The sequence below is a fragment of the Malaya genurostris genome, chromosome 2 (assembly GCF_030247185.1).
Source record: "Malaya genurostris strain Urasoe2022 chromosome 2, Malgen_1.1, whole genome shotgun sequence".
Classification (NCBI taxonomy): Eukaryota; Metazoa; Arthropoda; class Insecta; order Diptera; family Culicidae; genus Malaya; species Malaya genurostris.
This window is the reverse complement of record NC_080571.1, coordinates 285,265-299,986: the sequence shown is the minus strand read 5'-3', so window position 1 is coordinate 299,986 and position 14,722 is coordinate 285,265. Positions and strand designations below refer to the sequence as shown.

Here is a 14,722-nt window from a genome sequence, read left to right as displayed (position 1 = left end):
AGACTTCAGCTGTCACGGTTCAGGATGGGGCTGCCTTCATGATGATAATATATCAGTTATGATCCATGATATTTGCGATAACTTCAATATGACAATCTTGAATACGGGAGAGATGACAAAAATTCCTGCACCTTTGGAAGAGTACACGTTTTGGTTGGTTTGGTTCTCGATACTGTGATTCATGCTCAGACGAAACGTGCACCAGGCGCGAAAACTAACATCCGTCGTCCAAACCCGTGATGGGAAAAAGAGTGCTCCGAACTAAAAGCTGAAAAAATCTCAGCCTTTATCGCGTTTCGAAACAACCTGATAGTTATCGAAATTATGTATCGTTAGACTGTAAGATGAAGTCTTTTTAATGCTAAGAAACGCGGTTACTGGCGTCGATTCGTAGACGAATTATCGAGAGAAACATCAAAACATAAAACGGAACATAAAATCACCCGCGTCACGACATTAAACAAGAATGAAACGCCGTTTTCGGAGGTATTTTCATTTGCACTATTGTCATGTAACAATAAAGCCCCGGGGCCAGCCAAAATTACATTCAACTTGTTGGAAAATTTGCCTGACTCTGCCACAAGACGCTTACTGAATTTATTCAATAAACCCCTCATATTGTCCCACATGACTGGATACAAGTGAGGGTAATTGCCATTCAAAAACCCGGGAAAGCAACCTCCGATTACAATTCGTATTGGCCGATTGCACTGCTTTCCTGTATCCGGAAATCGTTCGAAAAAATTATTTAATTTCGTCTAGACAATTGGGTCGAGATTAATGACTTGAGACTTGATCAGGCTGTACCAAACAACGATATTGTTCGTGATCGCATACGAATGCTTTTGCTTCTGATTCGCGGCGAACACCCGTTTCATCAAGCTGCAAAGAATTCAGTATCGTTGTTTGCGTATTGTCTTGGGTTGCATGCAATCGAGTCATACTATTTGCGTTTTTCATTGGAAAATACTGGTGGCGTGGATTGCTTTGGTTTTGCACTTTAGAACAGAAATGCAACATTTTGCGGTGTTTCATTGCCATTTCTGCTCGAAAGTGCAAAACCAGAGCATTCCAAGTCATCAGTAATTTTCAATGAAAAATGGCATATGAGTATCGAAGTGCTGGCAGGCGTTCTTCCATTGAAAACCCGGTTCTGGGGTTCTCTCATATCGTTTGCTCATTCAATGCGACATTTTAAACCCTCTGGTGATTGAAACCTTCGAAAGGTTAGTTGAGCTTAATTTTCAGACCCGTTTTATGTCCTTGTATTATGATAACATGGTTCAAAATTTCGAGGGATCTAACATCAATGGGTCCACCGGCTCCGGTATCTTCAATCAAAACATCACCGCTTCGTACAAATTCAATGATCCAGCTCTACTCTACACGGCCCACAAAATTCAGTTGAATTCAAGAGTATAAATATTTAATTCCAATACATCTTATTACTTTATATATACTTCTGAATAAAAAAAAACATTTATTGAAACATGATTTTTAATTTGAATCTATACCACTACATATTTGATTCAAATTTCAAATACATTTAATGTAATGTAGCAAGCGTTCGAATCAAACAAATTTTTTTATTAAATTCAATAAATTTTTTAAATGTATGTAATGAATTTAAATCTAATATGCATTACCACACTAAAATTAATTCAAGAGGAGTTTTTTTTCGAATCAAATTTTAATTCAAAAATAGTTTTATTTGATTTTTTATTTATTTATTTATTTACTTAGGAGTAAGGGAAAAGCCCACTGGAGCTGAGATTCTGTCATTCTCCTTCTCCATAAAACCTTCTCATCTATTGTATCAACAGATTACATACATGCAAATGATACATAACAATCATCTTATCTTATCTTATCCTATCACTAACCTAATCTAAAACTTCAACGCTAACGTTAGTCATGTATGTTTAAACGGTATTCGAATAGTAAAACTAATAAAGTTAGCAGGAAAAAAAACCCAGTAAATAGGTTTTGACAGTATTTCGAGGTATATTAAGATCGAACTCGTTAGAACAACTGTTGAATAAGCGGCACATACTGGAGACTAGTTCATTGAAACCGTAGTTAGTTCTAGCGCGAGGAACTCGGAGAAAAGGATTGAATCGCAAATTACGACGATGGATGTCAAAATTCAGCAGTTGTACAGTTCTTTACACTATTGTACTCCAGTCCGCAAAAAAATTTTTTTTTTCCAATAACCGGGTTCTGCCATGCTCGATGGTATGAAATAGACAGATCATTTCCTCTAATTCGACTATTGAAACATCCCGGAACAAAACGTGCAACGTGGAGTGTTACTGGTAGCCCTTAAAATTTGTTGTGTAGTTAAAGTTTCATCGGAAATAAACACTATTGAATTGAATACGGAATAAATTGCTAATACCAGCAGAGGTCGATGCATTCAGTTCACCAGAGGACATGTGAGTTGGTAATCCAGATTCCTTTCTCTGGTCGTTGACATGATTCCAGAAACGTTTAGGATTAGTTTTAAGATTGTTCTGGATGCTGTGTTGATAATCATAATAGAGCGCCTTATTTAGCTGTTTATATATATTATTCACGAATACGTAATGCGATCTTAATTGAATTGACGGATGCTTAGTAAGTTTTTTTTAAGGCTGATCTTTTTACACGTTTATATCGTTTCAGAAGCGGATTCGACCAAGGAGGATGAGCTGGCTGACGACAAGTTTTCTTTGAAACAAACTGGTCGATTGAGTACAAAACAATGTTTGTCCAAACCGAAGCAGCGGTATTGCAATCGTCAGATAGTAGCAAGCTCCAATCTAATGATGATAAAAATCTGTTCATTGCTTCGAAGTTTCTATTTTTGTAATCGTAGAATATTAAATCCGAATTACGCTTAAAAATTAGCGGTGAAGATTTCGTTATAGAGATATGGAGAGGCGGATGATGACGGCAAATTTTTAACGAATATTTCAGGTGCTGCAGCGACTAGGCAAAATTTCGAAAGCTCCTGACTGGTGAAGCAGAGATCGAGAAGGCGATTTTTGCTATTGTACTGCTCATTCAATTGCACTAGTCCAGCAATGTTATATTCATCCAGTAGCCTGTGACAAAATTCATTGTTCAAAGACTCAGCGTGGGGAAACAGAGGATTAGCGGCAGAGCGAACCCATTTAATACTGGATAGATTAAAGTCTCCCAGTATAACAATTTTATCATTCAGTGTCATTTGGTTTTAAATTGAAGAAAGAGAATTCAAATGATGTTCAATTAATCCCATGTCGCCGACGCGATCAGGTGGTATATAAATGACGCAGATATAAAGTGCGAAAGGGCTATCCATAACTGTTCAACATTAGCACAGTTTGGAACAGGTAGCAAGCGAGAATGGAAGTTTGAGCGGCAGGCTATCATAACGCCACCACTGCTTTTTTAATGCTATTCTGTTCGTTTCGATCTTGCCTGCAAACCGAATAAGCACCTCCAAATATTTGTTTCGATAGAGTATTGTCATTCAGCCAAGTTTTGGTAAATATGTATAAATCGTATACACTATCTGCGCAAGAGAGACGATATTGATCAAGAGTGCTATTCGTTCCTCTGATGTTTTGATAAAAAATTTCTAAACTGAAGTCTAACTTTGTTGTGTTTGATAACGCAACGGCATTTGTTGGTGCATCACTGGGGAGCGAGGGTACGGGCGACGAATCGATAGAGGCATCGTTGCGTACGATCGTGGCGATTGAATTCAAACAAATGTTTGAAGTTGACCTAAAGACTCAGTATAGTCGAGTATAATATATTCTAGTTCTGTGTGTGCAAGTAAAAGACGGGTATAAATAAACGGTATAATATTAAAAGCTCGGAGAATTGAGTTTCCATTTCTTTGACGAATTCTGTAAAAATGCGCGATGATCTTATTTATTTTGACAGGAAATGACGACGCGGTTCGGTGAACAGCAAGTACGCATGGTTGAGATATAGTAGTAGTGTCTAATCCTCGTTAATCGGTTAGATCGATTTTAAAGGACTTTTTTTATAAAATAAAAAATATTTGTGTATAGAAACTAAAACACCGCAGCTTCACATTCAAAGATTACATATTTTATTAGCACGATTATAGAGTCTGTCAAGCAATATATATTCATAAAATTCATGAATATACGGAGGCGCTATGCTTATATATATATATATATATATATATATATATATATATATATATATATATATATATATATATATATATATATATATATATATATATATATATATATATATATATATATATATATATATATATATATATATATATATATATCATATTATATTATAATACTTATGAATGAATCTATTTTTATAAGTATATCAACAAGTTTATCAGTAAGGCGGAGGCTGATGTGAGTATTGTTGGCCCATCATGTTACCTTGAGTTGGCATCTGTCGTTGTAGTTGGGCTACCAGGTTGGGCGTTTGTTGTTGACTAATGCCCTGACCCTGGTTTTGTACCATACTTTGGTTATTACCTTGTTGTGCCATTCCTGTAACGAATAAAAGATGCATTATTTGTTAGATTCAAGAGGTTGGCTACTGACCTTGCTGCTGCTGTTGTATCATCATTTGTTGTCGGAGTCGCTGTTGTTGCTGAAATTGGTGCGTCTGAGCAGAAGCTACTCCAGGTTTGCATCCTTGTCTTGGATAAGGCGGTACAGCGCCCTGATTGACCATATTGTTCATTGTTACATTGGGAGCATGCTGGCTATATTGACCACCCCGAACAGCAAGTGCTCTTTGTTGGGCTATATACTCAGCTTGTGTATTCCTCTGCTGTTGTCCTAGTTGATTGAAGTTTCCAATCATACCTTGGCCACCTTGCTGTCCCATACCTTGATTGCCATAGTTTGGGTAGTTCTGATTCATGCTCTGATAGGGTCCGCCTTGTCCTTGGAACATTCCTGATTGCATTCCGCCTTGTTGTATGTTCTGCATACTCATCATTCCCGGATTTCCCATTGATGCAACGTTTGTGTTTCCTCCATTCTGACCAATTATACCACTATTAACAATGCCAGTGCCACCCATTGTCGCATTCATACCTTGATTACTCATACCAGCACTCATATTACCACCTTGTTGCATACTCTGCATCCCCATCATTCCAGGATTACCCATGCCACCAGTACTGGAATTTGCGCTAGCCTGTGTCATCAATGAGTTACTGCCCATTCCAGAATTCATTCCTTGTCCTAAACCTGCATTTTGTTGATTCAACAAATTAGCCTGAATAATACTTCCTCCGGATTGTGCCATTAAACTGCTTCCTGTTCCTGTATTCATTCCGGAGCCTACCATTGGATTAGATATTCCTGGTCGGGAAGGGCCTCGCATGAATGATTGTTGAGCACGTACCGGTTGTGGTATAAAACTTGCAGTTCCTGGATTAGTGCTTCCCATTGGAATACGAGCACGTAGCATATTAGATAAAACCTGTTTTGGATTTGTGTTCAATTGTGGTCGATCAAATCTATTCATTCCAGACTGTCCCATGCCTTGATTGTAGAACATTTGTTGTTGTTGTTGTTGCTGTTGCTGTTGCTGTTGCATAGGATTATAGCCCCCCCATTGTTGATTGGCACCAGGACCAGCTCCTTGACCAGCCATTTGAGCAGCCATTGGGTTTACTACCCCACCCGAACCTGCACCGACGAATCCCATCTGATTGGAACCCGGTTGCTGTTGTTGGGGGCCACCCATTACTGTGCCAATGACACCAGTGTGATTTTGTACCATGCTTTGCTGTTGACCAATCCCTTGCTGTTGAGCTAACTGTTGTGCAATCATTTGACCTTGATTTTGCTGTTGGTACTGTTGCTGAATGTGTTGTAAATTTAACTGACCCATTTGTCCTCCTATGGTCATCTGTCCGAGGTTGGCATTCTGCAGCTGCTGCATCGTTTGTTGTGGTGTCATTGTGACTTGCTGTTGCTGTGGTTGACCAATTAGTTGATTAGGTTGTTGCTGATTAGACTGCAGACCTTGTTGACCTGCCACATGCTGTTGACCGGGCATATTTTGTACTGGACCAGCAGATTGCTGATTTTGTGGTTGAGTTGTTCCTTTAGGTTTACGCTTTCTTGCTTGAGATTTACCTTTTTTACCAGCCGGTGCTGGCGATTGGTCTGATGTTGGAGTATCTGCTTTCATATCATCCTTCAGTTTATCTGACAAAGGTTCCAAATCTTCCGGTGGCAGTGGTAATGGTTCATAATAGTAGATGCTTGGTTTCACCAGGCTGTGAGTATGGAACTTTAATAACCGATGAGTTTCTTCGTAAGCCAGCGGTTTACGTTCAATTTTAACTGCTCCAAACCATGCCCACGATAATGGTGCTGGATTCTTGTGACCTTCAAGTAAATCCCATACACTAACTCGCTGTTTGTCTGCCAAACGAAGACCCTGCCGATGAGAATCTGAATCACTTTCTGTCTGATCTGGCTCTTAAAAAACTTACATGCTTTTTCTCAATACTGTCAATGTTGATTTTGTTCCCCTTAGCATCAGTGGAACTCCCAGCTGGTTCACAGGCAATGACTTCACAGGTTTGTTTCGCAAGCGGTAGCAACTGCCGAACATATTTGATCGATGAGTTGTATCGTTCACCCAATTCTTTACGAAGTTTCTTCATCAAGTTAGTATACTGCTTTTTAGTTTCATCTCGTTCCGTTTGACTATCCGAAACCAGTGTCGAGTGAATCAACGTTGCCAGCATGTCCAGCGTAGTGGTGAATAATTCGCTACAATATTTTAATCAATTGTCATAACTGTATTCCAGAATCATACAGCATAATAAATACTACTTATTTTTATTTTGTTTATATAAAGAATAATGTAACTTACGAATTGTTGCTCAGATCTATTACACCTTGACTGATTAGCTGTGCGAATAATATAGCCCAATCACTGGTAGAAGTGGAGTTTTTTTGTATTGCATCAAATAATCCACCAACCAAGGAATAACGCAATTGTAATGCATCCAACATTTTTTCAAATCCATGCGGGTCTTCTATACCACCGACAGTCTCTAACTACAAGTATAAATGAAAGGTAAATACGATATTTCGATATCACAAATACTTTAACTTGCATCGCGATTCTGAAGAAACTGTGATAGTTGCGAGTAGAGGCTCTGTAGTAATCCCTCCTTCTGTTCATCCTGCCCTTTTAAACATGTTAGTACCAATCCCAAAAACGGCGGATGGTTTAACTGTGCACTTTGTTTACCGGTCATCACACTACCGTTTGAACTAATTGAGCTGTTGCTATTTCCACCTTGACTGCCAATGCTGCTATTGTTGCCTCCGCCAGTATCTTTAGATTTGTTAAACATATTAGTACTCTCTAGAACCTGTCCTGCTACTTTCAGAATTCGTCCTTGTACTGCACTGGGTAACTTCGCAACTAACGGTGCCACCAACCAAATCGAAGGCTTAATTTTTTCGTTTTTACCATTACCTCCAAAATTATCTATGGTATTGCACTCATGCACTTGGAAAACATCTATTGCCGCACGAGCCACCATATCCAACCAATTGGATAGCTCTGGAGAACTGCAATTGGTCTGTTTAAACATAAGCTGCAGATCTAACCAAGAAATTCGCAGTGACCATTGCTCCAAATTTTCTAAGATCCGCACAATAATAGCTTTCTGATCCATATCGGCAATAAGATTCGATTCGTTTTCAGGATAGCATATCATGTGGAGAAGGCGTTGGGCTTGTTTCGCCGTCAACATATTGTCTATTAGCATACCCTGTTGACACAATTCTTCAGCGTTTTGAAGACACCGTTCAAGAACCCATTCTTGAGAACAAATCTGTCGTAGAACGTGCTGAGCAAAATCGGAAAGATTGGTGGTGCTGTCCTGGTTAACATTAGTTTGGCTAATTTAGGGTAAAAAAATATATTACACGGGTTATATTATTAATTCAATTCTTATAACTATATCATTTTTATCAAAGTTTTCAATGATGTCCCAGAACACGCTCTAGCACACGACCCTTTTCTAAGAGCTCGTTTGCTGTACTATGCACTAGTACAAGAACAGGTACTCGAGTCAGCAACGAGCCGGCTCGCGAGTTTGTTTTACGAAGCGTACGTCCCTAGATCTAGTAGGAAAACGCACACGAGCTTTTGCCTCAAACTTCGTGTTCGTGTTCTCCGCAAGCTCGTTTGTTTCATATTAGAATTGGTATTCTCATGAGCTTCATGAAGCACGCACAACTGGTATAGTGCGCGTTGTATCCTGTTTTAGGATATCACTGAAAATTTTGATGGAAAAATGACACTATGTTCAAACAGAGAAAGCCCCCAATGACCTGGATCAGTGATGATATTGGTAATGTGTACAAAAATGTTTAGCCTGAACCACTGATTGATTTCGCATTAATCGTCTTAATTTCAAAAATTTTAAAACATTCATGATTAATCCAACGTCCAATTTTCACAAACTGTAGAATCTCAAATAACGTAATATTTGTTTAACCCAAGCTTTCATTTCTTAACGGCTCAATAGTTAAAGTTGAAGTAAAGACAATAAAACGTTTCCCAAATTAAACGTTACAAAACACACAAATAGATAAATTTTGCGTATATTTTTTCACACCTGTCTGCCAAAACCAATCGAGAGCAGATGGTCGGTGAATGCTGCCCAATATCACTCTGCCTACAAAAGATAACAACATTCTGAATCGGAACCAATAAGCGTCCCAGTAGTAATTGAAGAATATACTTACGTTAGATCGAGCATCGATTCATCCGTATTCCCTAGTATTGAAAGGTCACTGGTGCCCAGAATGTGACTCAAGTCTCCAGCATGCTTCGGAGTACTACCCGGATGAACTGGAGTGTTCAAACCACTGCGTTTCCCACTTCCAAATATGGATGTTTGAACCTTTTGAGCAGTGGCGTCTCCAACTACTAGAATTCCTTTTAGCACAGCAAGAACCGGTGCAACGCCGATATTTTTATGTGCCGCCGCTAGTAAATGACGATCACAGCTCAACTTGATGTTATGTACCTGTCCTATGGTTGTGATTGGATTGGGAGATGTACTGACAGAATATAATCCAGGTTGAGGGCACTCAATTGTTTTGAACAGTCTCAACAGTAGGTGACAAGAGAGGCGCGCACCAGCTTCGATTTCTGGTGTAGTTTCACTGCGCCCTTTACATGCCTGAACCAGTGCTGGAAGTGCAACGTGAGCAACAAAATTTTCCAATGAAAAGCAGTGCCGGGCCACTAAAATACTAGTGAAAACTGATAGGGCGTTGTGGATATTTGTGTTCAGAATGTCAACCTGCGTGATAACATCAACGTAGTAACCAGCATCTTTACTAGAACCGCACAAAGCAATAAGAACGCCCAACCATTCAGTACTGAGAGCATTACAGCATGCAGTCAATTCTGCACACATGGCTGCAATATCATTTAGTACATCATTATCGATATCTCTTGTAACAGCAATGACTGCATTACAAACAAAGCTGTATCTATTAGAAGCAGACTCGTTTAGTTGTCGAGCCCAAGCGAGCTCGATTTTACCACCACGTCGCGGATTCGCAATGACATCAATCATGAACTGAGGATTGTAAGTATGTACTGATGGCGTCGGTTGAAGGGGCGTATAGAGTGCTTGCTTGATTTTGGGATACGCATTGTGGAATGGTTCCTGTTGCGAACGTGACTTCAGCGAAGAACAGGCCGAATACAGATCGTAGAGATATGCTAAAATACAACGTTCTGCAGAACTACAATCGCTGGGATTTGTTACATGCTTAACGATCCGGCAAAGTCCTTCGAATATTGCTGTTGTTTGCTCTGCTGACAGAAGGAGACAGCAGTGATAACGTCTTAACACTCCAACAACATACAAACTTAGGGAAGTGGTGTAATTTTTGATCAACGATGAGTTTTTACTCATTAACTGTAGCTCCACTTCTGGAAGTTCTTTCAAAATTTGAATGCACGTATCAATAAGACCGTAAATATTAAAAGCAGATTCCATCAAATCAAACAAGAAAGCAACATGTTCTTGTACCGGTAGATAATTACTATTGCCAAGAGCAAAACTGTTCAACATTTCTTGTACCTGAACGGCGCACTGCCATGTTACCATATGCTGATCAAAGTATGACATTGATTGAGATTTATTGGACGTTGCTTCGAAATTAAACTCATTTCTGGAATGTTTTTTCACTTTTCCACCTTCCGCAACATCAATGCTGAATTTTTTCGAAAATAACTTGCAAATCTCTTTAGTCATTTTTTTCACCGCATGTTTTTTATCGTCACGCTCCTTTCCAACGCCGTATAGCAAAATGTATCTCTGATTACAATCGTGCTGGGCAATTGGATCATCCTGACACAAAGGGAAATGTTCAGTATAGAGAAAGTGTCTGCTGGATGATTCTGTTTTGTTAGCTGAATGGTCAACCTGTTGCGCGGCATGTTCTGGATCCTTAGGGCTATCCGGTGCATCCATCGAGTTTTGCTGATCTTCCTTTATATGCTGCAACAGTTTATCTAAATCATCATCCACATTCGAATCATCTAAATCTTCCAGTTTGGCTTTAAAATCATTCTGAACGACATCATCTTCAATACCTTGGTTGATGTTTGGTGGTGACGATGTCGGTTTATTCGATATAGGACCAGTGCCTAAACCAGTATTGCAGCTAGATTGAGAATCTAACAAAGACATTCCAGTACCGGTTAACAAATCGCCTCTAGAAATTAGCGTGCACATGTAAGCATCGTGCGAGAAAACATCATGACGTATCAACTCGCTGAATAAATGTATCAAATTTGTAAATTGACTTCTATTCTGTTGGGTGCCTTGCTCTGCCAGAACAGGCGCATCTTCGTCGAGAAATTTCATTAAAATATTTTGAAAAATTGGTAGTCCGCCACCCGGTCCTCCTACAGATATAACGGAATCCTTATCGTCATTTGAGTTTCCGTTATTAGCACTTTCATTATCGTACGTGGTAAAGACTTCATTCTGTCTCTTATCCAATAAACATGCAACAGCCATAGCTCGATGTTCACCCCACCGTTGCCAGGAAACCGTCCACTCGCATAATATATTAATTATAGATGCGTCTTGCTCTGCACACTGAAAAAGATTACAATATTTTTAATTATAATAATATTTAGTAGTCTGTAACTCACATATTCCAGTTGTGTATTGTGCGAATCTTTCCCATCTGTTGCTCCAGTGGAACAGTTTCCGGATGACAGATCCTTTTGTGATTGTAATGGGGGGAAGATTTTTTGATACAACGTATCCAGTGAATTGTTCGTATCCATCCGATCAAAACAATGTCCGTCGAGGGCATCTAATACGGCCAAAATCTTCAAGCTAGCATTTCCTGTTACGGTTTGTAGTTTATCTACACACCAACGGGACTCGGCATGACGAGATCGCAGTTTAATGCTTTCTTCTGTTTTCAGCAATATTTTTCGAACTTCCTCGTTGGATTTTTTACACCGCGATGGCATTGGTAGTGCCGATGGAGCAACGGGTAAATGATCCAAAGGACTTCCCGCCAAAACAGAAGAGGAACGTGTTTCTCCAACTCCACACCAAACTAGTGCTGTAGAGCATTCCAAAGTAATAACTTGTATAATTGACGACAACTGCAGTAACAAATCATGATGATGAGAGCAGCTCATATATTCTGAAATTATTGTATCGATCGGATTTATATGCGTTGGTGTTAATTCGGGTTTCTGTTCCATATCTTTCAAAAGCTTATCGGAATTTTTTTCCTTTCTTTCAGTAATGTCCTGCTTGCCTGCATGATGCTCATGGTTAAGTAAACTTATATTATGACAATCGGCCATTGTATTAATCAAATGGGCAAGTTTCTTACAAACTGCGTAGGCCAATCGACGAGAAAAACGTTCTGATTGTACAATGTCCGACAAATACTGCATTGCTAACGGAAGATATATTTTTAAAATCCCATCATCAGTCGATGGAGACAACTTCATTTTGTCCAACAAGTCCAGTACCCAGTTCAGAAATTCAGCTCTATCAAGAAGTCCTTCTTCGTACATATATTTACACAACTGTGTGCAATAATTCCACTGTTTCAGAGCTGTTTTCTGTTCATCTTGCGGTGAAGCAGGTGCCTGATTTTGTATCTGAGATGCACCAATTCCTACAGTTGAGCTAACTGGACTATGAAGACTACCAGCAGGACTAGACAAAGGAGGAGGTATTGTTACTGAATTAGAATTTAAACTGGAATTGGGTGTCATTGCTCCCGTTGGTCCTGAAGTACCAGATTTCTCCGGAATTGAGCCCTGATAATAATGCTCGAGTAGTTTGGGTGTCAGATCTTTCATAAATTTGATTAATGTTCCTGTCCATTCCGTTGCCGGATCCGGCATTTGACGTTTTTTAATTTTGGCCTCAGAAACAGCGACAGTGTATGCCGAACTTAATTTTATGAACCACGCTGCTCTTTGCATTGTAACTTGATTTTCGCACAACATAGCGAAAATTTCCTCTTTCTTATTAAAACTTGGTGCCTTTTTAGCCAAACTGCTCAATGGTTTTGTTCCTGCCAAATCTTTAAACCAAGTATCCAAAGTTGTTTTATTTCGTGCCGTTACCGGCCAAAAATTGTCCTTTGGATTTATCTGCTGCTTTTTCCTGCCAGAATCCGGTAATGTCATCAGCTCATCCTTCCTTGCCATAATTGCATTAAAGTAGGCACCCACTTTGCTAGCTGTTACATTGCAGTTTCGAGCCGTACCAAATTCTTCCGACAGTTTATGTTCGGTGGCAAATCCATGTTTCACATGTGTCGATGTAAGTTCATCTTCCCGTTGTTTGGCTTCTTGTGGATAAACATCCGGAGGCCCTAAGCGTGGCCTCTTGAGTGGTCTCATATTCATGTTTTCCCACATTGAATATAACTATAAATGAACTTTTTTGGATACATTGTTTCTACTAATTATCGAAACTTACTGTTTGTTGCACTAGACGCTCGTAGTTTTTAGTTGATTTTCTATGGGTTTGTGAAAACAAATATGTCTGCCAGCTATGTTATTTAAAAGATCAATTAATCATCATACTCTATCTTGGCCGAATCACTCGTATCACCGATGTTTTTTTACTAAACCTTTTTCATGCTACTAGCATTTACAACAGCGAACAGTGCTTGAATTATACTTATTTAAAAATATAGCTCAAACTCAACACTTTTTCAGTAAACTTCAGTACAATACAAGATACAACCAGGGATGCCAGGTCATTTTTTCAAAAAATTGTGAACAAGCCAAACACCTGCACCCTCATTGAACATAACTCAAAATTGAGTGACACATCACTCAAATTCATAAAAAGTGCACGTACTCTAAACTAGAGTGCCTATAACCAGAGTGACGACGTCTCATCCGTAATGTTGGCAACAAATCAAAACATTTTATCCGAAATGTTGGCAGTTTCGTTAGATTTCCATTGTACTTGACAGTTCGTTTGCTCGTTTGGAACAAAGCTGTCATTCCAAACGAACAGCTGTCGTCACTCTGGTTATAGGCACTCTACTCTAAACTTGAGTTACCACCTATCTACTCATTTTTGCGTTAAGGGACGAAATTGTCAAAACTTGAGTAATTTTTACTCAAAATAAGAAAAAAATATTTTGTTCAAAATTTGAGTAAGTTCAACTCCAAATTTGAGTTCCATGCTCTCAAAATGAAGAAATTTTTCTTCGTTAATTTTCATATACAAAGTTATTCTTCCTTTATTTGAATGCGCAAAATAGTGATTCAAAATTGTTTCCTTTTGAACGGTTCGGAGTCAAAATTGAATTATTTTGATATTCTTATGTTGCGCTTTTCACTAAATACAATTGAAACCACAAACATCTTCGAATGACGTTGATTCATGTTTTCGAAACAGGATTTAGAACCGGCAATGGAAAACGACGTATTTTTGCATTCTTTATTTCAGTTAGAATATTCCGAGAATGAAAACGCACTGAACTGCAAGTATTTTTTTCACTCAAATGTTTAAAAACTCAACACTTACTCTAATGTATTAATAAATGCGAGAGAACTCATTGCAACCCGGTGGATGTTGTCGACCCGCATCGGCCCGATCATCGGGCCGATTATCGGACCGATTGAGCACGATATAGGGCCGATTGTAGCGCTTCGATCGGCCCGTCATCGGACAATTCTGCACCATTAGCATCAACCGCGCTGACCTAAAAAGCTTTATGTTTACATTATGTATCGCTAGAGAAACAGAGCGAAGGAATATCAAACAAGACATTTTCGAGCCGACGTCTTCCCGATAGGGTGAGAAAGATTGTTAAACATTTGTATCGATCATAGAGGCTTTAACCTTTAGGTCATTCGCCTCTTAGGGCAGGAAAACTCTGACCCTATGTTCGAGGTTGGAAATCCAACCCTGATATATCTCATCACCTGAGTAATCAGACATCCGCTCTCTGCTTTGGTATATCTTCACTCTTTTGTTCTACCGATACACTATGCAAGCTCGAAACGCAATCAAAAGCTTTCTTGCACGATGCGTCCGATGTTCGGATTTACTGGGAAACAAGTTTATTTTACTCAAATCCATACTCAAATTTTGACATATTGTTCCAGTTTGTGAATTTGAGTAATCGCAACTCAAACCATGAATTATGTTTAAAGAGCGTGT

General features: G+C 39.0%; 1 protein-coding gene across 1 annotated transcript; it reads right to left on the bottom strand.

Moving 5' to 3' along the window:
* Positions 1-4,304: 4,304 nt before the first annotated feature.
* On the bottom strand, positions 4,305-13,275 carry LOC131427837 (mediator of RNA polymerase II transcription subunit 12). The gene is made up of 8 exons (XM_058591379.1): positions 13,019-13,275; positions 11,209-12,966; positions 8,772-11,152; positions 7,124-7,919; positions 6,877-7,064; positions 6,491-6,773; positions 4,575-6,435; positions 4,305-4,520 (listed from the first exon to the last, which is right to left on the bottom strand). The coding sequence occupies exons 2-8, from the start codon at positions 12,955-12,957 to the stop codon at positions 4,360-4,362; spliced, it is 7,419 nt and encodes a 2,472-aa protein (XP_058447362.1). The 5' UTR covers positions 12,958-12,966; positions 13,019-13,275; the 3' UTR covers positions 4,305-4,359.
* Between the last annotated feature and the right edge of the window lie 1,447 nt (positions 13,276-14,722).